The sequence below is a fragment of the Saimiri boliviensis genome, chromosome 2 (genome assembly GCF_048565385.1).
Source record: "Saimiri boliviensis isolate mSaiBol1 chromosome 2, mSaiBol1.pri, whole genome shotgun sequence".
Taxonomy (NCBI): domain Eukaryota; kingdom Metazoa; phylum Chordata; class Mammalia; order Primates; family Cebidae; genus Saimiri; species Saimiri boliviensis.
This window is the reverse complement of record NC_133450.1, coordinates 28147699-28173306: the sequence shown is the minus strand read 5'-3', so window position 1 is coordinate 28173306 and position 25608 is coordinate 28147699. Positions and strand designations below refer to the sequence as shown.

Genomic DNA, 25608 nt, shown 5'->3' with positions numbered 1-25608 from the left:
CAGTCTCGTTGCTTTATTTTGATTGAAAAATCAAGTCGTGTGACAATGGAAACTTTTTCCTGATTGTCCTCTCGTCTCTGCCCATGTTGACAGAAGAGGGACTTGCTAATTCTGGCTGGGGTTTTTCCCTGCCTGGGCTGTTTTTCTATTTTATCTTCATCAATTGAAGAGGGCTGCTGTGTCTTTCAAACTGTCGGAAGGTATCTGTATTTTTTTTTCTTTCACATAATTTTGTAGGTCTTTTCCCAGATATGTATTTTTCTCTCTAACTTCTAACTTGCTGAAGTTTCCGCCCATGTGACTTCCAGCGTGAGTTACCAGAAACCACAAGCAAAAGAGAGAGAGCGTGCAAGCCCCAAAGCGAGCGACATGTCCCTTTGGGGAGCAGTCCCTCTGCACCCCAGAGTGAGGAGGACGCAGGGGTTGGAGGTGGCTATAGTGCAGGCAGAGGAGGCGCCTGTTGGGGGTGGTGGGCTAGTGGCCCAGGAGAAGTCAGGAAGGGAGCCCAGCTGGTGACAAGAGAGCCCAGAGGTGCCTGGGGCTGAGTGAGAGAGCCCGGAAGATTTCAGCCATGCCTCACAGCTCCGACAGCAGTGACTCCAGCTTCAGCCGCTCTCCTCCCCCTGGCAAACAGGTAGAGTCCTCCTTTTCCTCTTTCCTAACTTCTCATTCTCCTGGGGGATGGAAAGAGGGACAGGCTTCCTTATCCTGCCCAGGGAGCTAAGGATGGAGGAAGTGGCTCGTGGCACGGGCAATCTGTCAGACTTAGGACATGGAATTTGCCACTAAGCTGTGCATATTGGCAGAGACCCTCATCCTTCCACCCATTCTGCCAAAGCCCCTTTTTCTCTCCATTTTCCAAGGCTGGTGCCTATCACCTCTGCCTCACTAGGGTTGCCACCCTAAGAAGCTTTCTAGGAAGCAAAGAGGAGAATGAACATCAAGAACACAGAGAAAAGAGTCTGCTGTTCTCCAAGGCTGTAGAAAAGTAAGAGGAGTTTTCAAGTGGGCTGTTGGCATGCACAGCTCAAGTTCTAGATATGTAGTTTCCCAGGAGACAGCCAACAGGGAAAGAGATAAAAGGGGTCAGGGAAAAGTTTAAAAAAAACAGAAAGAAAAAAAAAAAAAAGAAGAAGAGGCAGAAGGAGGAGGAGGAGGAGGAACCCGGGCTAGCACAGAAGGGTCTCTCTGCTGGGGCACTGCCTCTGTTGCTAGCACCCCCAGCAAGGAGGGATGCTAGAGGTCCGGTCAACACCACGTCCCTGTGGCTTCTGCACAGGAGCAAGGAAATGAATGAGGTGGTGGCTCTGGAAATTTGTTGGAGACATTTCCCGGTAGCTCATCTTCGCTCTGGGGAAACCGGAGAGATTGAGATTGGGATTCTGGGAGCATTTGGAGTCCAGATTGTGACTTCCACATCAAAGGTTTCCACTAGAGGATTGCCAAAGGAGGAGTGCCCTGCCCATCTCACAGCTCCCAGGGATTTTTTCTGCACCACATTCTTGACATCCCTTGCTGTAGGAAATCCTCCTCTTTCTCATCCAATGTCTATCCATGGGTTAAAATTTTCTCCACCTTCAGAGTTTAAAAGTGCATTCTTTCCTTAGCACAGATATCCAGGAGGGCTTTCAAAATGCTGCAGCCGAAATAAAAGTATCTAAACAACGAATAGGGCATCTATCCTAAGCCTCTAGCAACGGAGCAGTGGACTGGAATGAGTCTAGGTGAGACCTCTAGGACAGGATCCAGTCCTCTGCTCAAGATGGTATCAGAGTGGCTCTGACTGCCTGGAAGTTTGTACTCTTCTTAGGAAGGAAATTACTCATGGCTTCCATGGTAACCTGGTGCCCCATCCCCCTTAGAGGAAGAGCACTTCCTTCCTATCTATGCCAGTGCCCTCCTACCACAATGGGCTGAAAATACTGGACATGTTGGTGAGCTCAGTGCCTAGCGAGCCCAGAGCTTTGCCTTCGGATCTGTGCCCCTCTAGTCTGTGGGGGATGTAGGAGGGAACAGGGCACGAGTCACTAAAGGGTTTCACTCAGACTGCTACACTGATGCCGCAGCATCTAGGTGAGAGCTGGAGCTAACCCTTCTGCCCAGGCACAGAACATACCCATCTCTGGGTGTAATTAGAGAACACCACAAGATCCCCTTATCCTCCCAAGCACCCATCCACGACCCACCACGGCCAGCTCACCTCCACCATTAACATTCTTTTTGGCATTGATGTGCCAGGCATTGTGCTGGGGCCATGGGGAATGTCACAGTGGCTGAGCACCAAGGCGGGACAGAGAAGGCAGATCTGGGATGTGCCCTCAGCTCAGGAATGCAGCAGAAGACTAGATGGGGTGCAGAGGAGCTAGTGGGGGAAGGGTCTCAGAAAGACATCGGGCTCAGCACTCTCAGATGATGGAGAGTCCTTGGGCATGCTCTTAGAGCCTCAGTTTCTTCACATATAAAATGGAAATGATGATGTCAACTTCACAGCATTGGGAAATTAAACAAGAACACCTCTGTGAGAACACTTGCACACAGGCTGGCATATAGTAGGTGCTCAACAAACTTTGAAACAATGAAAACAGCTCAAAGAACAGCAAGAAGCGCCTAAAGACCGAAAAGTGAGAGGGCAAGGGTGGAGCAGCCCTACAGAGGAGAGGTGATAAACACACTTCATCGCCTTAACCATTCTGTGTGTGTGTGTGTGTGCCAAACACAGCTCTACCGAGGCCCCAAGTTCTCTTGCCTTTTCCCTGTAGCTTTTGGTCAGAAAAGTCGGCGACCTGGGGATGCATAACCAGGCATGGAGAAGAGCTCTGCTTTGGGTGCAGGCTTTTGGTAAATAGGGGGTTGGGGTGTTCACGAAGAGATAAAGGCATGGAAGGGCGGCTGGATGGATACCACACACCAGCAGAGCCTGCTTTTGCTCAAAAGGGAGGCGCAGACTTGCTTCATCTTCATTGTCTCTTTTTCCCAGGACTCATCTGATGATGTGAGAAGAGTTCAGAGGAGGGAGAAAAATCGCATCGCTGCCCAGAAGAGCCGACAGAGGCAGACGCAGAAGGCCGACACACTGCACTTGGTGAGTGTTCAGACCGATCTTCATCCTTGTGAGCTTCAGGCTTTGCCCTCTATCATCAGGGAAAACTTGGACCATAGCTTTGATTCTGCTTGTGTGGGGATGTATATGTGCGGTGGGCTAGTGGAGGGTGAGGGCTGTGGGGTGAGGTGGGGAAGGGAGGCTCTCCTGGGAGTGCTTCGAGAAGGTTCTGTAGGCCGGGCATGGTGGTTCCCACCTGTAATCCCAGCACTTTGGGAGGCCAAGGTGGAGTTCAAGACCAGCCTGGCCAACATGATGAAACCCCATCTCTACTACAAATACAAAAAATTAGGCGGGTGTGGTGGTGTGTACCTGTAATCCCAGCTATGCAGGAGGCTGAGGCAGGAGAATCCCTTGAACCCAGGAGGCAGAGGTTGCAGTGAGCCAGGATGACACCATTGCACTCCAGCCTGGCAACAAGAGAGAAATTCCATCTCAAAATAAATAAATAAATAAAGTCCCTGCAGCAGGGAGTGGGTCAGGAGGCTGAATAGAGAAATGGACCTTTCTACCCCAGGAGGGCTCGAGGGGTAGGTGAGTTAAGTGTGGGAAGCCCAGAGGCTGAGCTGAAGGCAGAATCACCGGCTCAGGGATGGGGCAGCCAAAGAGTGCTCCATCCTTCATGAGGCATTGAGAAGAGAAGGCAGAGCTGTGTTGGAAGGAACTTAGAAGGCAGAGCTGTGTTGGGAGGAATTTAGAAGGACAGCCCGTTACCTCGCAGTGCAAGGACCACACATAGTCCCATCTCTTGCCAGTCACCAAATGGTCCTGCGTTTGACACAGGGAGGTCCACATGGCATTGCACCTGATTCTTTTTTTCAGAGCACTGTTAAAGTCTTATTTTGAAATTTCTATCTTTGACATCATCCCAAGGGGTCTGTGAAAGATGTAATTTCAAGTGAACTTATTTGGGATGATCACCGTCCTGGTAGAGTTGCCTCTAGCCCAAATTTTTCTAGAGAAAGCCTTGACCTCTGGCTTGAACGATCCAGGGGACTTGAGCAGTGCTGAATTGCAGTTCCACCAGTGGCCCAAGGCCCCAGATGGTGTTTCTAGGTCCTGGCTGTGCCCCTCATAAAGTACTGCTTCCTCCTCATTGCTCATACTTTACCACCTTACCTCTCTTCACTCTGCCCCCAGTTCAGTTCTTGTTCGGCTAACTCTTCACTAGTTCCTTTCTCTCCCTCTCCTCATCCCCTTCCATAGCAACTCTAGCTTCACGCCCTTCCTCCGGAAACATTTCCATACCTCTAATAGCCTAGCCATTCCTTTCAGTGGAAAGAGTGCAGTTGGCACCCGAAATGAATAAGCTTGTATTTATCTGGAAGATTAGCATGATCATCAGCCAGTTAGAATGGCCGTGTTAACCCTATCAAGAATAAGTAAGACGTAGTTTTAGGAGAACTAATGCATCTTTTAGCTTTACAAGGAAACTGAACAGACTGCACCAACAGCTCCGATTGGGTGCTTGGGTTTTATTAGAAATGTATTCAGCATATCCTCCATTGCACACTAACATAATTTACATTCACAATTATCTGTTAACTTTTTGGAAAGAATGAACGAACCGCAAGCCTGTACCAACCATTCTCCACAGTCTGCATGTCAAGTTGTTGGTGACCCTGCTGCTTGTATGTGCTCTGTGATTTCAATGTGTCCCCACATTCTGATTTTCCATCTCAAGCTGGAACATCTATAATCCTTCCCTCTTTCTCTATCAGAGTCTGATTCCGATTCAGTATTCTTTAGAGCAAGCAAACGATCAATCAAAACTTAAAAGGATGAAATCTTCCTTTTGTACAAGTAGACAATGTCCTGAGGCTGGCAAACTGCCGTAAACTTTGTACGTGTGTACTCATTTTCTTAAGTGGAAAGTACGTATAGTTCAGCAGCTCAGCAGTCAGAACAGGGATTGAATCCCAGCTCTGGTGCCTACTGTCTGTGTGACAGAGACATTCTTGGCATCCCTTGGGCATGGTTTCCTTATGTAGAAAATGGAAAATGACGATAACTACCCCATGCAGATCACTTAAAGAGCCCAGCACAGTGCCTGGCATTCATAAATACTCAAAATGTTAAGTATAATAAGAGTAATAATTATTATAAGAAGCAAGATAATCACAAATTATACACACATACACATTATATGTATATAAACATGTATACATTTGATGTATATTTAATCACAGAAGCTCAGGGTTGGAAGGTTTCTTAAAGGCTAGCAAGTTCAGACACACTTTTGGTGCTTCAGACTTCTCTGCAACACCTCCAGCCACTGGTCCCTCCACCACCGTGTGCCTGGCGGCGTCTAGGGCTGGAGATCTTCCTCTCTCCTAATATATGAACAGAAGAGTTTTCCCTATGCTAAGCTGCACCCCTGTCTCCCTATAAATTCAACTCACTAGTCTTCATCCAATCCCTCGGGGACATATTAATGAGGGTGACATACATGTCTCTTTGCCACAGCAAGTCTTTCAACTCTGACTCAGCTCTCTCCCTCTTCAGGACAAATGTCAGAACCCAAAGATTCAGCTCATCTAATTATACTAGTCATGTGACATTAGGATACTCTCTACAGCTTGAGGGTCCAGAGTCCCCAGTGCCGTAGTCAACATGTCCATAGCCACACCCCAGCCTCAGGCTCTAGAATGTTCCCAGCTTCCTCACATCTGAACACACATTCCACCCCCCTCCCCCTGCTTTCTGTTGAGCACCACGGCATTATCTTTACCTTTTGCCTGGTGAGTGGATCACAGCAGGGTTGACGCAGCAAGCCCGTGGACTGCTGCCAATATGACTTCTGTTTCTTGGCTTCAGGTAGAAGCTTTTGGCCGCAATGTGTTCAATCGGCCCCCATCAAATAGGACGTTTAGCTGTGGTTTGAAGTCTTCCTTTTCTCTGAGATGATAATCACCCATCCTCTCCATCCATATTCTCTTACTTATGTCTGAGATGCAGGTGAAAAGTCTTCCAGTTTACCACCAGGGTCTCAGGGCTCAGCGCGTGGTTTGTCCCGAATCCTTTCCACGCTTAGCTCCACTCGCGGGGGTTGTTCTGTGCCCCTCAGACACAGCCATAGGGCTCCCCTATCGGGGCTTTGCAGACGAGGGTTTGGGAACTACTGAGAGTACCATATGAAACAAGGACCACGTTCATATTAGAGTTCTAACCTCATATATATTGGGACATTCTTTAGTTTCAACTGCTGTCACTATTATCAACCTTAAAATACTGAAGCAATTATCTTGTTCCTCTAGTGAGAGTATGGGATGCTTCCTATTCAACATTTTCAGTATCTATCCTATTAATGTCTGACACCAAGACACTATACATTGATTGCTTTAAAAATTAAGAGTAGGGAGAGGGCTCTTTTTTATGATTGTGTTATAAATCCCTTGCCTTGACCACCTCTGGTGTAAAATGGATCAGATGATTCTTTTCGTAATTGTGACATCGACAAACAATCTAATTCTGTTGGTATTTTACTTTGGTTGAGCATCTCACACAGAAGCACCGATCACACTTAGTTCCTTTTCTCCCAGAGACAACTATCGGGTTAATTATATATAGTACAGACATTGACTAAAAATGAGAAAGGCATAACCTGACCAGTTAGTTTCTAAAAGATATCAATAGCTAATAAGCGGATCTAAGATAGTCAGCTGAAAAATTATCTGAAACAGTGAGGATATGCAGCTTCTAAAGTTAAAACAAAATGTAATAAGGTTCCTTTATGCAAAACATAACCAATTAGGAAATTAATGGAAGGAAAGGTCCCATTTATAATACCAATGGCAACAACAAATAGAAGGGAGGAATAATTTAACAAAAGCATATGAAGAGTATCCTAAATGATTTTTAAAAGAGTCAAATAATTGGAAAGGCATACCTTATGTGGAGTTAGCAATTTTCCTTAATTGATAAATTTAATGTGATCCCAGTAAAAACCCAATAGGTTTTCTGGGAGTTGGGCAAGGACTAGATTAGCTATTCTAATTTTCCAGTGAAAAAGAATCATATGATAATTGCCAGGAAAATTCTGAAGAGGCATAATGAAAGAAGATTAACTGACCAATATATTAAAGTGAAACACAAATACAGAAATCAAAACAATGTGGAAAAGATAGAACATTGAACAGGATAGTATACGGAAACAGACCCAAAAACAAATTCAGATTTCAAGACCCAAATACATATTTCAACTGCTAAGACACCAAGTATAAATACAAAATGGACTGGGTGGGGTGACTTACACCTGTAATCTCAGCACTTTCAGAGGCCAAGGCAGGCAGATCACTTGAGGTCAGAAGTTCAAGACCAGCCTGGCTGACATGGCACAACCCTGTCTCTACTAAAAAAAATTACAAAAAATAGCCAGGTGTGGTGGCAGACACCTGTAATTCCAGCTACTCTGGAGGCTGAGGCAAGAGAATCGCTTGAACCTGGGAGGCGGAGGTTGAAGTGAGCCAAGATCGTGCCACTGCACTCCAGCCTGGGTGACAGAGCAAGACTCTGTCTCAAAATAAATAAATAAATACAAAATGACCAGGATGGCATTTCAAACCAATGAAAGAAAGATGAATTATTCAGCAGAGTTGAGACAATTGGCTAGTCACTTGGGGTGGGGGGGAAGCTTGATCTTTCATTTCTTATACAACACACACACAGATTAAATGTTAAATTTCTTTAAGAAAAGGAAGCTTAAAAAACTTGAAAAGACAAATGAGCATTAAAAAATTTATCTTGGAATGGAGAATTATTTTCTAAATAAAACATAAAGCCCTGAAGCCATAAAAGAAAACCGATATGCATTACTTTTATTCATAAAAAGTAAACCTTTCTATGTAGATCAAAATACTATATGCAAAATCAAAGGCAAATGACAAACTGAGGAAAAATATCTGTAACACCTATGACCAAAAAAGGTATGTTTACCTACTGTATCAGAGCACTCTTATGAATAGGAAATGATTAGTAACCCAAAAGAAAAATGAACGATGACTATGAATAGGCAATTTACAGAAAAGAGAAATAAATGGCAAATAAATGTGTGAAAAGATGGTAGACCTTCTTTAGTTAGGAAAATGCCAATTAAAGCAGCAGTGAGATTGGCAAAGATGAAAAATGTTGTTAATATGATGTTGCCAAGGCCATGGAGAAGCAGGCACCATCACACACCGCTAGTAGTAGAGCCTGCTAGCTTGGTAGAGGGCAATTTGCCCACATCCATCCAAATTACAGGTGCACATACCCTGCGACTCAGTAATTTGACATCCAGGTGTGTACTCACAAAGAAATCCATAGACCATACAATTCTGTACATGTAAAGAGAATCATTGCTGCATTGTTTCTTATAGGACAGACTGAACACAAGCTAAAAAAAAATCTATCACTAAGGGATTCAGTAAATTATTGTCCATTCAGTGGAATATTGTAGAGATGTTAAAATAATGAGTTAAATCAGAATGTGCTAATCTGGAAAGATTATCAAGTTTCAGTACTTTTAAGTTAAAAAGACGTAAATATAGCCCATAGTTTGCTCCCATTTGTTTTGTTTTTTTTTAATTTAATGGTTTTTATTTTTATTTATTTATTTATTTTTAGAGACGGGGGTCTTGCTGTGTTGCCCAGGCTGGTCTTGAACTCCTGAGCTCAAGCAATCTGCCCGCCTTGGCCTCCCAAAGTGCTGGGATTGCAGACCTGAGCCACAGTGTCTGGCCCTTGTGTTTTTAATAAAAAGAAAAAGGTACATATCTGCATAATTAGAAATGCAAACATTTTCAAATAGATTATTTAACAATTGTTAATGATATTTATTTCTGAAAAGTAGGACTAAAGATCTATAGCAAGAGGGAGATACTTTGTATTCTTTACCTTTTATACAGTTTGGGGTTTTTAATTACATGCTTTTATCTTTATAACATAGATATCAAAATTCTCAGCATTGATCATAACCACACATGCACTAGGATGATTTATTTTCTAATTTTGACATCAACTGTTGAATAATCATCCATCGTGACATGGAAGAGTATTCCATCTTGACGTTTTCTTTTGAACAACATACTTAAATATCTGTCTTTGGGAGAACCAGCTGTAGGTTAGGATTTGAGCGATCCTCAGGTCCACAGTACTGTATGATCGAAGACGGCAAATCCGTTTCCTTTGTGTAACCATCCTGGTTGGTTGGTAGTGGCTCTCTGGTGTTGCACAGCTGGAAGGATTTCAAGTCAAAGACCAGGATCGGTGGAAAAGAGAGCTGAGGTCAATTAAGAAACTCTGTTCACGAAAAGGCTAAAATTAGCAGAGTTGCCAGGAGCAGTGGCGAACAGCAGTGTTAGCTCTGAGCAAGCTGCTGACAAGTCAGAGCTGGCTTCGAGGATGGAGCTGAAGGCAAGTGAGAGTAACCGCCAAGTTAGAAAGCCGGAGATTTAGATATTCTCTTAGGTGGAAGCGGGCCAGGTGCTTGCCTGGGGCTGCCTCCTGAAGGAGTCTCACACTAGTTAAAGAAAAAAAAGAGAGGTTTACAGGTTTCAGGGATGTGCTTTGTCATATATGAGTGAAAAATCATGAGTATAAATTAAGCATTAAATGAAGCCTTAAGCTAACACTGTGAGAAATACGGTATTTACAATTGGAGGAACATTGAGTAACGGAGGAGAAGAAACTGGGCAAGGATGTGAGACCCTACGAGACTCCTTAGGGTGGCACTATTGTTCTTGGCCTTCGCCTAAGAGAAAAGGATGCTTATGTTCCTACTTTACTTCTGGAATTCTTTTGCTGTCTCTGGGAGACCATGCCATAATACTTGTTGGCATAGAGAAGTCATAGGTCAATGAAACACTAAAAGGAATATTCAAGCTAGTTCCACCTTAAAAGTTCAATGTAGACTCAGGGGACCATTTATGAGATGTCTGCATTGCTATGAATTTCTTTTAAAAAATCATGTTAATTGAACACATCACTGTGTATTAACCACTGTGCCTCAAGTGCCCTCCCTGCAGTGTCTCATTTAATCTGCATAAAAACCGTATTTTATCATTCCTTGCAATGAGTAACTTGATTGGGGTGACACAGCTTGTGACTAGGTCTGTCTGACTTCAGAACCCATTTTCCTAACCATAAGTTTTCCTAACCTTAAGTTTTACTGCCTCATTTTTCAAACCCGGATGAAGATGTGTTCATCTTCCCTAACCTATATTTTCCTTGAATCTCTTCATCAATTTCTTTTTTTGTTTGTTTTTTAAGCAACATCTTCCAAAAATCTACACTATCCCTTAGTCATCATCAGGCCTGATCCAGAAAGTAAAGACATGTTTATTTTCCATACATATGTCAATTTTACAATTGATATCATATATATCATGATATATATAGCTAGGTACAGTATATATAGATAGATACAATTGATATATCAAATGATACAATATATCAATTGAAATCTTTTTTGAGAAGGCTGTGTAGCAATAAATGTTAACATCTTTTACAGGAATTACCTTTGACACAACAGAGTTTGAAGAAAAAATAATTTACAAAAAGTTGTAAATTTTATAATATTCACCATTATCTGTGAATAGTAAATACTTTATCAATGCTATAAAACTGGACAGGTGGCTTACAACAAAAGATGAGCATATTATGATACATTCATACAATAAAAAAATTTATGCTGGTACTACTTTAAATGACTACTTGGCTCTGAATTTATCAACATAGAAAGATGTCAGTAATACAGCATTAAGTGAAGAAGGCAAATTACAAACAGTATGCAGAGTATAATCCTTTAACGCAAAATCTGTGGGTTTGGGGCATGGTTGCATGCATAAAGAGATGTCTGGAAGGATATTCTCCAAAATGTTAATAGCAGCTATGCGTAGTTGAGTTTAGGTAGTTCATCTTATTCTTGGTACTTTCGTTTTTCTTTATTATAATAAACGTGTTTCATTTTACAAATCAGAATTTAAAAGATTAGGCTATTTTCATTTGGGGAGGGAAAACACGTCAAGGCAATCCACTACCCCCAACTGCTTGTCGTACCGATGATGGGTTGGTGTGGCTACGTTTGGGAGGCATATTGGAAATTGGAAGTACAGCTCCACGATGGTCTTGATGCTGTAAAGAATGATTGTTTAAATAGGATGATAGTCCCAGGTCACAAACTGACAGCTGCCTGTTCAGCAGATGTCTCCGTGGAGTTATTCTCAGCAGGACCCAGACTTCCTTCTCTTGAGCAGAATAGGAGAGTTTCCCCAGAGTGCCCCTGCCCAAGTTTCTCAGAGGTTTTCTTAGTCTCCTCTGTTGAACTTAGTCCAGTCCCCTGCTTCCTAGAAGGGGTGGGTTGGGTTCACAGTACAAAGTCCCCTTCAGATTGCAGGGTATCTGTAGAGGTTTTCACCATGGGTCCCCACGATGGCTGTGGAGGGAATAACAATTATAACAGTCCTACTACCTTTTAAAATTGCAGAGTTAAATTGCAGAATTAAATGGGAACTCGGAGATCTTCTATGGTGACCTGCCATGCTTCCAACGAGGAAACTAATGACACCCAAGGACCCAAACCTCTTGCCTTCCCACCAGTCTGCTTTTGTTTGATGCCACTTTGCTGAACAGAGCTTTGCTAGGCAGGTGTTTGCATAAGGCCTTTTGCAAAGGTGGGCCAAGAAGCAGGCCATTAACCAGAACACTTGAACAGCCTGACACTCATCAGCTCCAGAACATATGACTACACAGCAAGGGACCAGAAAGAGAGTGAGTGCAAGCTTCACAGGGGCCGAAGTGAAATGTTTCTTTGTTTAAAAGAAATTTTAAAGTTGCAACCCAAGTTAGAAAGGCCAATGACATATTGGGGAAAATATTTGCATCAAATTAAATAAATGAAGGTTTAATATTTATGCTACAGAAAGAAAACCTTTTTTTTTTTTTTTTTTTTTTTTTTTTTGAGACAGAGTCTTGCTCTGTCACCCGGGCTGGAGTGCAGTAGTGCTATCTCTGCTCACTTCCACCTCCACCTCCCAGGTTCAAGCAATTCTCCTGCCTCAGCCTCCCATGCAGCTGGGACTACAGATGCATGCCACCACATCCAGCTAATTTTTTGTATTTTTAGTAGAGACAAGGTTTCACCATATTGGCCAGGCTGGTCTCAAACTCCTGACCTCATGACCCACCTGTCTCAGCCTCCCAAAGTGAGCCACCACACCTGGCCAGAAAGAAAATCTTATAAAGCAAAACATCAAGACACCAATAGACAAGTGGGCAGAGGCTATGAACAGAAAGCATACATAATATTTTTCCTACTAAAATGAAAATACCCTAATTTCCCATTCTGATTATGAAAACGATACACACCAAGGCAGGGTTTCTTAACCCCAGTGCTATCGACACTGAGTCCGATAATTCTTTGTTGTTTGGGGTTGTCCTGTGTCTCGTAAAATGTAAAATTCACCCACGAAAGGCCAGTAGAACATTCCTCACCCTGCTTAGCTGTGACAATCAAAAATATTTCCAGAACTTGCCAAATGTCCCTGGAAAGGCAAAAATCACTCCTAGTTGAGAATGCTACACTACAGAGAAAGACACATGGAAAGCTGTTCTTCCTCCTTAATACTCTCCAGCTTCTAACAGTAACATGAAATTAAGAAGCCTTCATAAAACTAATCGGCAACAACTAAATCGTTTAAAATTATGACACCTAAATGTTTATAAGGTCGTAGTAAAATGGATAGAAGCATTCACTACTGGTGACATTATATATTTGACATGACCTTTTTTCAGTAATACTTATCAGGACTGGAAAGATTGGCTGCCTCCTTGGCCTCATTTATCTTGTTCCTAAGAGTTTATCCTAGAAAATCATTGAACAGAGACAAAAGCCAGTGTGCATCAAGATATTCATCTCAGCATTATTTTTAATAGTGACAATTTGATAGCAACCAAGATGTCCAACATTAGAAGACCACTTTAAGTAAATTGATGATATAGTCATTAAAAATTATGTTTACACAGATATGATAAAGTTAGGACAAAAAGCAAAATATAAATTGTATGTGTACTATGATTGAGATTTCATAAAAATAATGTATGCATGTTTGTTGAAAAGGGTAGAATGGCTCATGCCTGTAATCCCAACACTTAGGGAGGCCAAGGCAGGAGGATGACTTAAGACCAGGCTGGGCAACACAGTGAGATCCTGTCTTTACAAAAATAAAAATAAAAATAAAAAGTTAGCCAGGCATGGTGGCTTGCACCCAGCTACTCTGGAGGCTAAGGTGGGAGGATCACTTGAGCCCAGGAGGCTGAGGCTGCAGTGAGCCCTGATTACATCACTGCACTCCAACCTGGGTGATAGAGTGAGACCCTATCTCAAAAAAAAAAAAAAAAAAAAAAAAAAGGATTAGATTGCAATATGTCTAAATTAAAATAGTTGTGTTAGGGAACTGGACTGGGATCACGGGTATTTTTAACTTTAAAAAAATATTTTGGCCAGGCGCAGTGGCTCACATCTATAATTCCAGCACCTTGGGAGGCTAAGGCGGGCGGATTACAAGGTCAGGAGTTCAAGACCAGCCTGACCAACATGGTGAAACCCCATCTCTACAAAAATACAAAAATTAGCCAGGCATGGTGGCACACACCTGTAATCCCAGCTACTCAGGAGTGAACCCAGAAGGCTGCAGTGAGCTGAGATCATGCCACTGCCCTCTAGCCTGGGGGACACAGCAAGACTCCATCTTAAAAAAAAAAAAAAAAGATATTTAATGTAGTTATACTGTATTGTTTTATTTTTAAAGAAACAGAAGAAAATGGCCAAATGGAGAGCTATAGGAACTCTAGATGACATCAGGGACAAGGACAGAGGATATTATTGAGCTGGAATTTGGGAATCAGGTTTTGGTAGGAGATCTTAAAAATTATACCCCAAACAGGAACACTTTGAGAGTGGAAGGTGAAACTCGTAAATGTTACACCAGGACAACAGGTGTCCCAGTAACTATCTGGTCACCCTAGACAAAGAAACCAAGAAAGATGACATGGAGTTCTTATGAAAACTCAGAAAAAGCGATAAAGTTCAGAGTCAAGCAGAGGGAACTGGATTCCTATGACCAAAATGCAATTTCCTGCAACTGAAGACCCTATAACTAAAATAGGGAACTCAACTGACATAAGAACACGTCTTATCGTTAACAGAGCAGGATGACACAGAAAATTATACAAGCAAAAACCCTATTATCAGTACTAGAGCTGAGATTAGCAGAAATGATTCGTCTACTCAACAAATATTTATCAGCCAGGTACAGTTTGTCCTAGGCACTGAGAATATCACAGGGACAGGACATACTGAGTCCCAGATTTCATGAACCTTACAGTCAGTTGGAAGTCGGACTGGAAAACAGACAAACACACTAATCACAGGACATGTAAAGTGCTTTAAAGAAGACAAAAAAAAAAAAAAAAAAAAAAAAAAGACGAAATCATGCAATGTGGAAAGTGTCTAAGGGAGGGGGATTGGGGCAATGAAGGGGGAGGCCTTCCTGAGACTCTGGCATTTGAGATCAAAGGTAAATCAAAGAGGAGACTGGAAAGATCTGGGGAGAGGATGATCTCAGCAAAGAGCCTTGAGGCCAAGCTGGTAGGGCGGAGACCAAGTTCAAGACCATGAGGGAGTAAGGAAGAGCTCAGTAATAAAGGCAACTGTGGGGCTGGCACAGTGTCTCACACCTGTAATCCCAGCACTTTGGGAGGCCAAGGTGGGTGAATCATTTGAGGCCAGGAGTTCGAGACCAGCCTGAGCAACATAGTGAAACCCCATCTCTACAAAAATTTGTTTAAAAAAATAGCCAGGCATGGTGGCACACACCTTTTGTCCCAGCTCTGTGGGAGGCTGAGGCAGGAGGCTTGCTTGAGCCCAAGAGGTCGAGGTTGCAGTGAGTTGTGATAGCACCAGTGCACTCCAGCCTGGGCAGCAGGGCAAGACCCTGTCTTTAAAATAAAAAAAAATAATAATAAAATAAAGGCAATTGTCCTCCTGGGAGCAGGAACTGGATGGGACAGGTGGTGGGGACCCAGCTAATTCAAACCCTGCCTGGGGGGATGGATTTCTCTGAAACCTAAACTCTGATCAAGTTAAGAAGCAATTGCACCTCACTGGGCTGTTTGACAGTTTATTTGAGAGGGCAAATGTAAGAACAACGCAATATTGTCAGTTTTTGTTTTACACTGTTCCTTTGTTTAATGCAGAGAGCCTGGCCTTTTCCTAGAAATCAACCAGATATTTCATCCTACATGAAAACATACATCCTTCTTTCTGGTTGATTATAAACACTTTCAGGATATCAGCAGTTTCGGGGGCTTGGCCTTTCACAACTGGTCAAGTCTCCTTTGTTGGGTATGAATGGGGAGGGTCAAATTTGAACCAGGGAAACGACATGACGGAGTTCTTGAAGTGGTTGTAATTCTGCTACTCCCACCCTGTTGGTTCAGTCTGGGGAATAAACAGAGGTTTGACCTAGGCCGTTTAAAAAAATGAATCTCCTTGATTCATCTGGAAACATCCCAGAGGTACAAAGGAGAAGCTATTAAGGTGTATGAGAGGTGCACTAATCACTCTCTAGGAATTCTCATGGACATCACAAATTTACTCAGTCGGCCCTTCTTCATAGGCACATCTGAGATTTAATAATCTGGTAAATTATTCCAGATTATAAATTGGCAATCAAGCAACGTAATTTGATTGAACACTTACTATGTACCAGGCACGGTCCTTGTTACTCAGGACAAAACAGTGAAGACAGTAATAGCCCCTGCCCTCACGGAGCTCAACAACAGAAAGGGTAAGGAAAGGGGTAAAGTTATAATGAATGAAATACGAATCGATCCCTGAGCTCTTGCCTTTCCCTTGTATGAATGAACTGTGCTGAGCTATTTAGAATTGTTTTCACCAATTTAAGAATATAACAGGGGAGCCCAAGGGAGAAAAAAAATAAAAAAATAAAAGAATATAATAGTAGTGTGCTTAAATGGATATTTTGTTTCAGAAAAATTTTTAAACTGAGATATGGTCTCCCAACTCTAAATTTTTAAATATTATTTATACCATAAATGATAAAATTTTTAAATGTATTTGATAAAATGAAAATATGCAAATAAACAACACAAATTTAATGAAATCAGACACTACATAGTTATGTTATATTATTATTCTTATCATTATTTTGAGACAGGGTTTCACTCTTTCCCCAGGCTGGAGTTCAGTGGTGCAATCATGGCTCACTGCAGCCTCCATCTCCGAGGCTCAAATGATCCTCTCGCCTTGGCCTCCCAAATAGCTGGGACTACAGGTGTGTGCCACTCTGCCCGGCTAATTTTAAGATTTTTGTAGAGGTCTCACTATGTTGCCCAGGCCTCAAACTTCTGAGTTCAAATGACCCTCCTGCCAAAGAGGCCTCCCAAAGTGCTAGGATGATGACAGCTGCCCCTGACCTTATATTATTTTTAAAAGGAATCCGCTACGAACATGATTTGCAACTTGACTGCACATTAGGCTCACTTGGGAAGTATTTTTAAAGTCTCGATGCCCTGCAACCACTCCAGAACAATTGAACTGGAAGCTCTGGGAGGCTGGCATCCAGGAATTCAGACTGTTTAAGGCTCTCCAGGTGCTGGCAGTGTGCACAGCCAGGGTTGGGAATCAGGAGCAGTGCACTGCAGCATATCAGGTCTGTACCTGAATGTGTGGAGTGAGCAGAATTTGTGGAGTGTGGGGCGATCATGCGGCTAAGTACCCAGATACTCTAGGTCAGAGACAGTGGCCTGCTGGCTTAAACAAAGCAAACTATTCAAACCCTTGCTTTGATGGCAGTTATTACTTGTTTTGTTGTTTGGTTTTGAAAACTGGGCTTGCTAGTGGTCACCTTTGTAACTTGAAGCATCAGTATTAGCCAAGGTTGCATGCATTCAGTGGCAAGTAATAGACCAGCCATCAGACAGAGGCGTCAACAAATCACGGCCTACTTTTCTCACATAACAAGAAGTTCAAAAGTGGAGAGAGCAGGCTAGAGCAAGGAAGAGCCAAGCTCCTTCTCCCTGAGAAGTATGAGGCTTTCATCCTCTAGGCTGTGAGATGGGTGCCGAGCCTCGGCATCCGTCTATGTTGAGGGAAGGAGGCCTTTCTCCTTATGAGCAGGCTTTTCAGTAGGAAGGGAAGCTTTGCCTCCACCTCCCACCCACCAGGTACTTCTGCTTACGTCTCTTTGGTAAGAATTCCCCTAGCTTCAAGGTAAGCTGAATTTTTTTTTTTTTTTTTGTAAGCAATTCTGTTCCCACTCTTTCCAGAGGAAGACAAGGGAGGAGTTTGGGGTGGATGCGGAATGAACCAACTTACAGTCTTTTCATATTTGAGGGCAATGTAATGGTAGTCTTGAAAACCAAGGACCGGAGGATAGCCTTTTAACCCTGTGACTAGATGGGCCCCGAGGGCATGGCTGGATGTGGACAGACATCTGCTCCTGACAAAGGTGCTCATGGCCCTAGCGCTTCAGCTCTAAGATATGAAACCGAAGTTTCCTCCAGAATCAGACACGCGCGTCGTTCAGCGCAAAGATCTGTGGTTTGGTGATTCCTCCTCTCCTTTCACAAGGTGAGGGGCAGCAGTTGGGGTGAATTTCCCAGGAATGGTGGGAGATGTGGGCCTGGTTCCTCCCATTCTTTGGGAAGAGTCAGACTTTTCAGTGGGAAGCCTTCTCCAGGAATGGGGGCTCCACCCTCTGCATGTGACCTACAGGGGCTGGCAACCGAAGGAGCCTGAACATGTAGCTGGGTGTGAGGGATAAGCTTCAAATGCCACTTAAGTGTGGGTGGGAGCCCAAAGGTCACCCCACCAATAAATGACTACGTGTCCTATTGAGGAGAAAACACGCAGGGACTATTTTCACCCTTCTGGAAATGTGAATAGAAAATGCAAGGAGAAGGTCAAGAAGTCCAAGGTCCCTAAACTGGAACTGGCAGGGAGGAAGCCTCAACGCCACTCAGAGTGCCCGGAGAGTCCCTGCCAGATCCCCGGGCCAGGGTCCAGCTAGGAAATGCCAGCCTGTCCTTGGTCTTCATCCCAAATGGCTCCCCACGGGTGAGGGAACTGCCTGGGGATTCCCCGTTGTTGAAGAGTTCTTTGAGTGACCTCCTCCCAAGCCCCTCCAGCAGGGGATTTCCCAGAATGCTCCCACGCCCCCAGGAAGCCTCTTCCTTAGCCGCCCCCAAGCTGCTTGTGGTTCGTGATACAGGTAGGTGGCATCAAGTGACCCCACAGGTGAGGGATTTGCCTGAGGTGGGAAAAGAGGGTAGATGAAATTGGAAAGCCAACTGGGCTGAGGAGTTATCTCACAGGAGATAACTATCAAACAGTGTAACATTTAAACAGACTTTAAAGGCAAGAGAGGATGGAGCGCACAGACTCTGAAGCCAGAGTGCCTCAATTCAAGTACTGCAACGCTGCAACTTCCAAGCTGTGTGATCTTGAGCCAGTTACTTAATGTCTCTGTTCCTCAGTTTTTCCTCTTCTGTAAAATGGAGATAATATGATCCACCACACAAGCTTGTTGAAAATATCAAATATCAAATGTAATGATAACCATAAAATGCCTAAAAGAGGCTGGGCGCGGTGGCTCAAGCCTGTAATCCCAGCACTTTGGGAGGCCGAGGCGGGTGGATCACAAGGTCGAGAGATCGAGACCAACCTGGTCAACATGGTGAAACCCCGTCTCTACTAAAAAAAATACAAAAAATTAGCTGGGCATAGTGGCGCGTGCCTATAATCCCAGCTACTCAGGAGGCTGAGGCAGGAGAATTGCCTGAACCCAGGAGGCGGAAGTTGCGGTGAGCCGAGATCGCGCCATTGCACTCCAGCCTGGGTAACAAGAGCAAAACTCCGTCTCAAAAAAAAAAAAAATGCCTAAAAGAATGATTGGCACATGGAATTATTCAGTAAATGTTAGTTATTGGCCAGGCATGGATGTCTCACGCCTGTAATCCCAGCACTTTAGGAGGCTGAGGCAGGCAGATCACTTGAGGTCAGAAGTTCAAAACCAGCCTGGCCAACATGATGAAACCCTGTCTCTACTAGAAATACAGAAAAATTAGCCGAGCATGGTGGCAAGCACCTGCAACCCCAGCTGAGGCTGAGGCAGGGAGAATCCCTTGAACCAAGGAACAGAGGTTGCAGTGAGATGAGCTAGCATGACTGCACTCCCAGCCTGGGCAACAGAGAGAGAATCTGTCTCCATAAATAAATAAATGTTAGTTAAGTCACGCTAAGCTATTTTTTTTTTTAATATTTGGTTTCTATCCATCTTTCTCATGTAAGTTGAACCTAGTTATACCTCAGACCTGTTAAATCAGAATCAGTCATCAGGATTGGACCCCAGCATGTGCATGAGGTTGTGAATCATTGTTTTGGTCCAGTCCTTCTGTTTTAAAGTGAGGCAACTGAGACTCAATAGGGAAATCGAGTCACTGAGGGTCATCCAGCCAGGACCAGAGCCCAAGCTCCCTGTTCCCATTTACCACTGATGGAGCTCACCGTGATCATGAGTTCAGGACCTGGCTCTGCGTCTGGAGGAAGATCTGGCCTCAAGTCAGCAACCGTCCAGAGTGTCTGGCCAGGAAACCCCCTCTCTCTGCAGCCCAGGAGGCAGGTGGTCAGCTCTGTGATTGGAAGAATGTGAGCAACTCAGTGTTCTTGTGTTGTGTGGTGTGTGGGTCACCAAAACCGAGATCCAGCTTTCTCCTGAGAGACCACAGGGAAGCCAAGGACTTTTTTTTTTTTTTTTTTCTTTGAGACAGAGTCGTGCTTGGTCACAGATTGGAGTGCAATGGCGTGATATCGGCTCACTGCAACCTCCGCCTCCCAGATGCAAGCCACTCTCCTGCCTCAGCCTCTCAAGTAGCTGGACTACCAATATATGACACTGTGCCTGGCTAATTTTTGTACTTTTCATAGAGATGGGGTTTCACCATGTTGGCCAGGCTGGTCTTGAACTCCTGTCCTCAAGTGATCCACCTACCTCAGCCTTGCAAAGTGCTGGGATTCTAGGTGTGAACCACCACGCCCGGCCAACTTTCTAGTGCACTCGAGTGACCGTTGCCCACTCGAGTCTCCCTTCTCTAGTGTGAGAAAGGGAATACACGGCCCCAAGCCAAGCCCTGCTCTGCCCCTCCCTGGCAATGTGTCTTTGCATCAAACACTCAAAGTTTCTGAACTTCTGAGAAAACAGGTGTCTTGAGGTGAATCTTACAGCACAGCTGCTGCCAGCCTGTGGTCATTGGGAGGGCATGTGGCATAGGTTTGTCCCAGGGTCTCAGTTGGCCTCATCTGTAGAATGGGGATAATAATAGCTTACCTTCCCTATCCCACTCAGAGGGTTACTGTGGGGAGTTGGATGGACCAGGGTGAATTCTGAATGGGAGAAAGAAGGGTATGAGGATGCCCAAATGCAGGCTCACTCCCGCCCCACTCCGCAGTAGCAGACATGCACAGTAGAAGCGACATTTCCTCCCCCTTCACTGTGCCCTAGATGTCCAGCCCTCATTGTTAGGGGATGTCACTGTCATACCTCTGGATCAACAGCTGCTCCCGTGCCACCGTTGACAATTGTGCCTTCAACTGGGCGAGCCCTTTCTGGGGCATAACTGCCCCCAAGGAGGGCTAGAGTTGGCTGGGCAACAGCGGGTGGGGACATGGAGGGAAGAGGCCCCAGATCAGCCACTTCCTCCTGCGAGGGAAGTCAAACGCTGTCTCTCACCAGTGTCAGGCTGGCTGCACGGTCCCTGAGCTGGCAGGGCGGGTTTCTTGGGGGCCCTAGCAGGAAGCAGTCTTGCTTCCCAAGGTAAAGACAAGTTTCTTATCACTGGCGGTGGTTTTCTGGTTAGAGGCAGCAGGCAGCGGTTATGAACTTTGCCTAGAGCTCCGGGATCTGCAAGGGGAGGGGCGGGCAGACCAGAGAGCTGAGTGAGCTCAGCAGAGCTTGCTTAGGGAGGAAGGACCTGCTGTCACTTCCCGAAAGCTGGGCCATCCTCTAGGCGGGGAGAAGGTCAGAGCGGCCCTCCCTTCTGCCTCGGGGTTTGCCCAGGTTCTTCAGAGCACAGAATTTACAGTAAATGTTGTCACCAGTGGAAACTCTCAGAGGGGGCGAAGAAAAGGGCTAGAGGAAGAAGCCAGGACTCCCGGCCCCCAGTTCCCGTCTTACCAACACCCCCTAGTCTCATCGTGCTGCTTTATCTTAGCTTTCGGTAAAGAGGGGATGCCCTCCTTCTGGGATGTGCCAGAAAATACCCAAATGGTTGAATGAATGAACCGGCCACACCTTGCAGAAGGCAGGGCTGCAAACTCTATCACCATGGCTCTTAGTAACTCCCCCGCCCCGTTTTAAAGAGGCTTCCTTTGTAATTGACTTTAGCACATTTTCTAGCTAAGAGCCCCATTCAAGCAATGCCAGGCTGAGGCTGAGCATGCCTGTATCCATCCTTCACAGATGACGGAACCTGGCTTGATGAGCAAGCCCACGGTTGGTGCATGCTTCTCTGCCATTTTAAAAAGACCCATCCCCAGGACGTGGGGTGTAGGATGATTGGCAGTATAACTGATAAACCTCATTAGCCCACAGCTCACACCCCTGATGGATTCATTAAGGTAAATTTTATTTTATTTTTTGAGAAAGGATCTCACTCTGTCACCAAGGCTACAGTACAGTGGCATGATCATGGCTCACTGCAGCCTCCAACTCCTGGGGCTCCATGCCCAGCTAATTTTCCTATTTTTGTGGAGACTGGGTCTCAGTAATGTTGCCCAGGCTGGTCTTAAACTCCTGGGCTCTCAGCAGGCAGAGGTTGCAGTGAACTGAGATCGCACCACTGCCCTCCAGCCTGGGAGACAGAGTAAGACTGTCTCAAAAATAACAACAACAACAAAAAACTGCTGGGCTTAAGCAACCCTCTCACCTCAGCCTCCCAAAGGGCTGGGATTAGAGGTGCAAGTCTCTGCACCCAGCCTATTTAGGGCAAATTTTAAATGTCAAGTTATCTCACATCTGCTCACCACCCACCATATTTTTTAGTTACCTTCTTCGTGCCAGCAGATGATGTCATCAGTCTGTCAGTCAACAAACATCTGAGTTCATACTATGTGTCAGGCATTGAGCCAGGCATTAATAAATAGGCATTTAACAAGTGCTTGAATAATTAAAACAAATTTAAAATAATATTTAACTAGTGCTTTCCAACTCGCCTGATCATTAGAATGACCCGTGGCACTAGTTAAAACTTCAAATTTTGCTCCCTGGTGGTCTAGTGGCTAGGATTAAAATAATAAAATGAAATAATTTTTAAAAAAAATTCAGCTCTGCAGCCAGGCGCGGTGGCTCATGCCTGTAATTTCAGCACTTTGGGAGGCTGAGGTGGGTAGATCCCTTGAAGTCAAAAGTTCGAGACTAGCCTGGCCAACATATTAAAACTCCATCTCTACTAAAAATACAAAAAGTAGCTGGGTGTGGCGGTATGTGCCTGTAATTCTAGCTACTTGGGAGACTGAGGCAGGAGAATCACTTGAACCCGAGAGGCAGAGGTTGCAGTGAACTGAGATCACAGTACTGCACTCCAGCCTGGGCAACAGGGTGAGACTCTGTTCTCAGAAAAAAAAAAAAAAAGAAAAAAAAAGAAAGAAAGAAAGAAAGAAATCAGTTCTGCAGACTTCATCCCCCAAATCCTAATACCTTCCTAAAATCTGGGTGCAGCAGATTTTATGAAGGGCCTGAAATTCCTTTCTTAACAAGCCTTCGAATTAATTTCTTGTGATATGGCAAGTTTGGGAAATACTGACATAAACCAACTAGATCTGGAAAGGTAAGACCTTGTCTCTAAATATCAGGTTGCCTTTTGAACCAAAATGGTTTTTATTTGCATCTCCAATGTCATTTGCCTTTCCTCTGTGGGTGCCAATGCTTAGCAGAGAAAGTCTGTTTGATTGGGTCAAGTAACGTAAACCTTAAAATTATATTAGAATTGCGATCTCCTGGGCTTTCTGAAGATGGGATTGCTTTTCAGTAAAAGCTAATTACCAGATTGCAATTGTTGATTAATTAATGATGTGATCAGAAATCAGCACCTCTTAGCAGGCATCTTCCTGATTACCATGTATCTGATGGTTCCCCAAAGCAACGGGGAAAAGAGTTTCCAGAAAAAGGAGAAGCTCATAGCCTTGAGATACACCCAGAGTACCGTCAGACTGCTCTCTGCTGGGCCAGACAGGGTGCAACAGAATGTTGTGGCCGACTTTGACCATTTCTTATTTATTTATTTATTTATTTATTTATTTATTTATTTATTTAATTTTTTTGAGATGGAGTCTCGCTCTGTCACTCAGGCTGGAGTGCAGTGGCACGATCTTGGCTCACTGCAACCTCTGCCTCCCAGGTTCCAGCTATTCTTTTGCCTCAGCCTCCCAGGTAGCTGGGACTACAGGCACCTGCCACCATACCTGGCTGATTTTTTTTTTTTTTTTTTTGTACACGGTTTAGCCATGTGGGCCAGCCTGATCTCGAACTCCTGATGTCAGGTGATCTGCCTGCCTCGGCCTCCCAAAGTGCTAGGATTACAGGCATGAGCCACCCTGCCTGGCCCCATTTAATATTTATAAAGACCCCAGCATTCTAAAATCTGGGTGCAGCAGACACGTATCCAGTGACTATATTTGTAAGACGAAATGCAGACCCCAGGAACATTTGGAGAACACAGGGCATAACAGAGTGGGAAAGAGTGAAACTGGTGTAAGACATTCTCACGAACTACTTTCCAGTTCCTTAGGATCTGGCCCGCCACCTGCTTTCCCTTGCTATATTCCTGCCACCCTTGACCCACAGGCACCCCCACAGACATCCCTGCATCCATGCACGCAGACGAGCACACTCACAAGCACTCCTCTGTCAGATTGAACCACATAAAATTGCTGTTTTACAGGTCACAGCAGACAAATATCAGGAGCTTCACGTGGTTCAGCCTCCTATGTGTACACACGCACACCAACCCATGTGCTTATGTAAACATGCCTGTACACACCTAAGAACATATACGCACTTGTGCACACGTTCACACATGCAGGAAAATTCTCTGACACCCTTCTCCATGGCTGTGCTAGTGAACAACGAAGCTGGGCCCTCTTCCTGCATCCCTCTGCACCCCACCCACTTTGCCACCTTCCCTGACATTCATCTGCGGTTCTGATCCCTACAGGAGAGTGAAGACCTGGAGAAACAGAACGCGGCTCTGCGCAAGGAGATCAAGCAGCTCACGGAGGAACTGAAGTACTTCACATCGGTGCTGAGCAGCCACGAGCCCCTGTGCTCAGTGCTGGCCGCCAGCACGCCCTCGCCCCCCGAGGTGGTGTACAGCGCACATGCCTTCCACCAGCCTCACGTCAGCTCCCCGCGCTTCCAGCCCTGAGCTTCCGATGCGGGGAGAGCAGAGTCTGGGGAGGGACAGACAGACTGTGGCAGTGCTGCACCCATCGCGCAGAGGCCCCTGTCCATCTGGAGACCCGGAGACAGAGGCCCGGACAAGGATCGAACACAGGGACTGTCACGACTGGAAGGGTGTGAGGCCTCCCAGCAGTGCCGCAGCGTTTCGGGGGGCCTGTGCTGGACTCCACTCTAGGTTGGAGGCCCAATCCAGAAGAATATCAGGCAAGATGCCCAAGTCTCATGTCACAGAGCAAGGCAGGCAGGGAAGGGTTATTTTTCTAAATAAATGCTTGAAAATAAACCAGTCTGTTGGGGTGATTTCCCTCTTTTACCCTGTCCCTTGACAGTCTAAATTGTGCGGTGTTGGGATCTTCTTTGTTTTGGGCTCTAGTACCCTCAAAGAGCTCCAGGGACTCCACTAACAGCTCTGCTTTTCCATGGTTTGTTGATCTATTTGGGACGCTTTCAATTCCTTCCTTCAGATGTCTTCTTCCTCTTCCTCTCCTTGTTCCTCCTCTTCTTCTTCTTCCCCTTCCCCTTCCCCTTCTCCTTCTCCTTCTCTTTCTCTTCCTCCTCCTCCTTCTCCTCCTTCTTCCTCTTCGTCTTCCTCTTCTTCAGAGTCTCTCAGCTCTGTTACCCAGGCTGGACTACAGTGGCAAAATCTCCACTCACTGCAATCTCCAACTCCCAGGTTTCAAGAGACCCTCCTGCCTCAGCCTCCCTCGTAGCTGAGATTACAAGCACGCGCCACTACGCCTGGCTAATTTTTGTGCTTTTAGTAGAGACAAGGTTTCACCATGTTGGCCAGGCTGGTCTCGAACTCCTGACCTGAAGTGATCTGCCCCCCTGGGCCTCCCAAAGTGTTGGGATGACAGACGTGAGCCATCGCACCCAGCCTAGGTGTCTTCTGGATTGCCCTCCCATGTTCCCCTCACTGTGACCTCCCACTTTCCATTCCTTACTGCTTTCTAGACCATGAGCAGGTCGTCCTCTAGTCTAGGAGAAGGCCCA

General features: G+C 45.0%; 1 protein-coding gene across 1 annotated transcript; it reads left to right on the top strand.

Moving 5' to 3' along the window:
* The first annotated feature begins 320 nt into the window (after window positions 1-320).
* On the top strand, window positions 321-24989 carry BATF (basic leucine zipper ATF-like transcription factor). Its single transcript, XM_003924575.4, has 3 exons — window positions 321-634; window positions 2978-3082; window positions 24371-24989. The coding sequence occupies exons 1-3, from the start codon at window positions 572-574 to the stop codon at window positions 24578-24580; spliced, it is 378 nt and encodes a 125-aa protein (XP_003924624.1). The 5' UTR covers window positions 321-571; the 3' UTR covers window positions 24581-24989.
* Window positions 24990-25608: the final 619 nt, after the last annotated feature.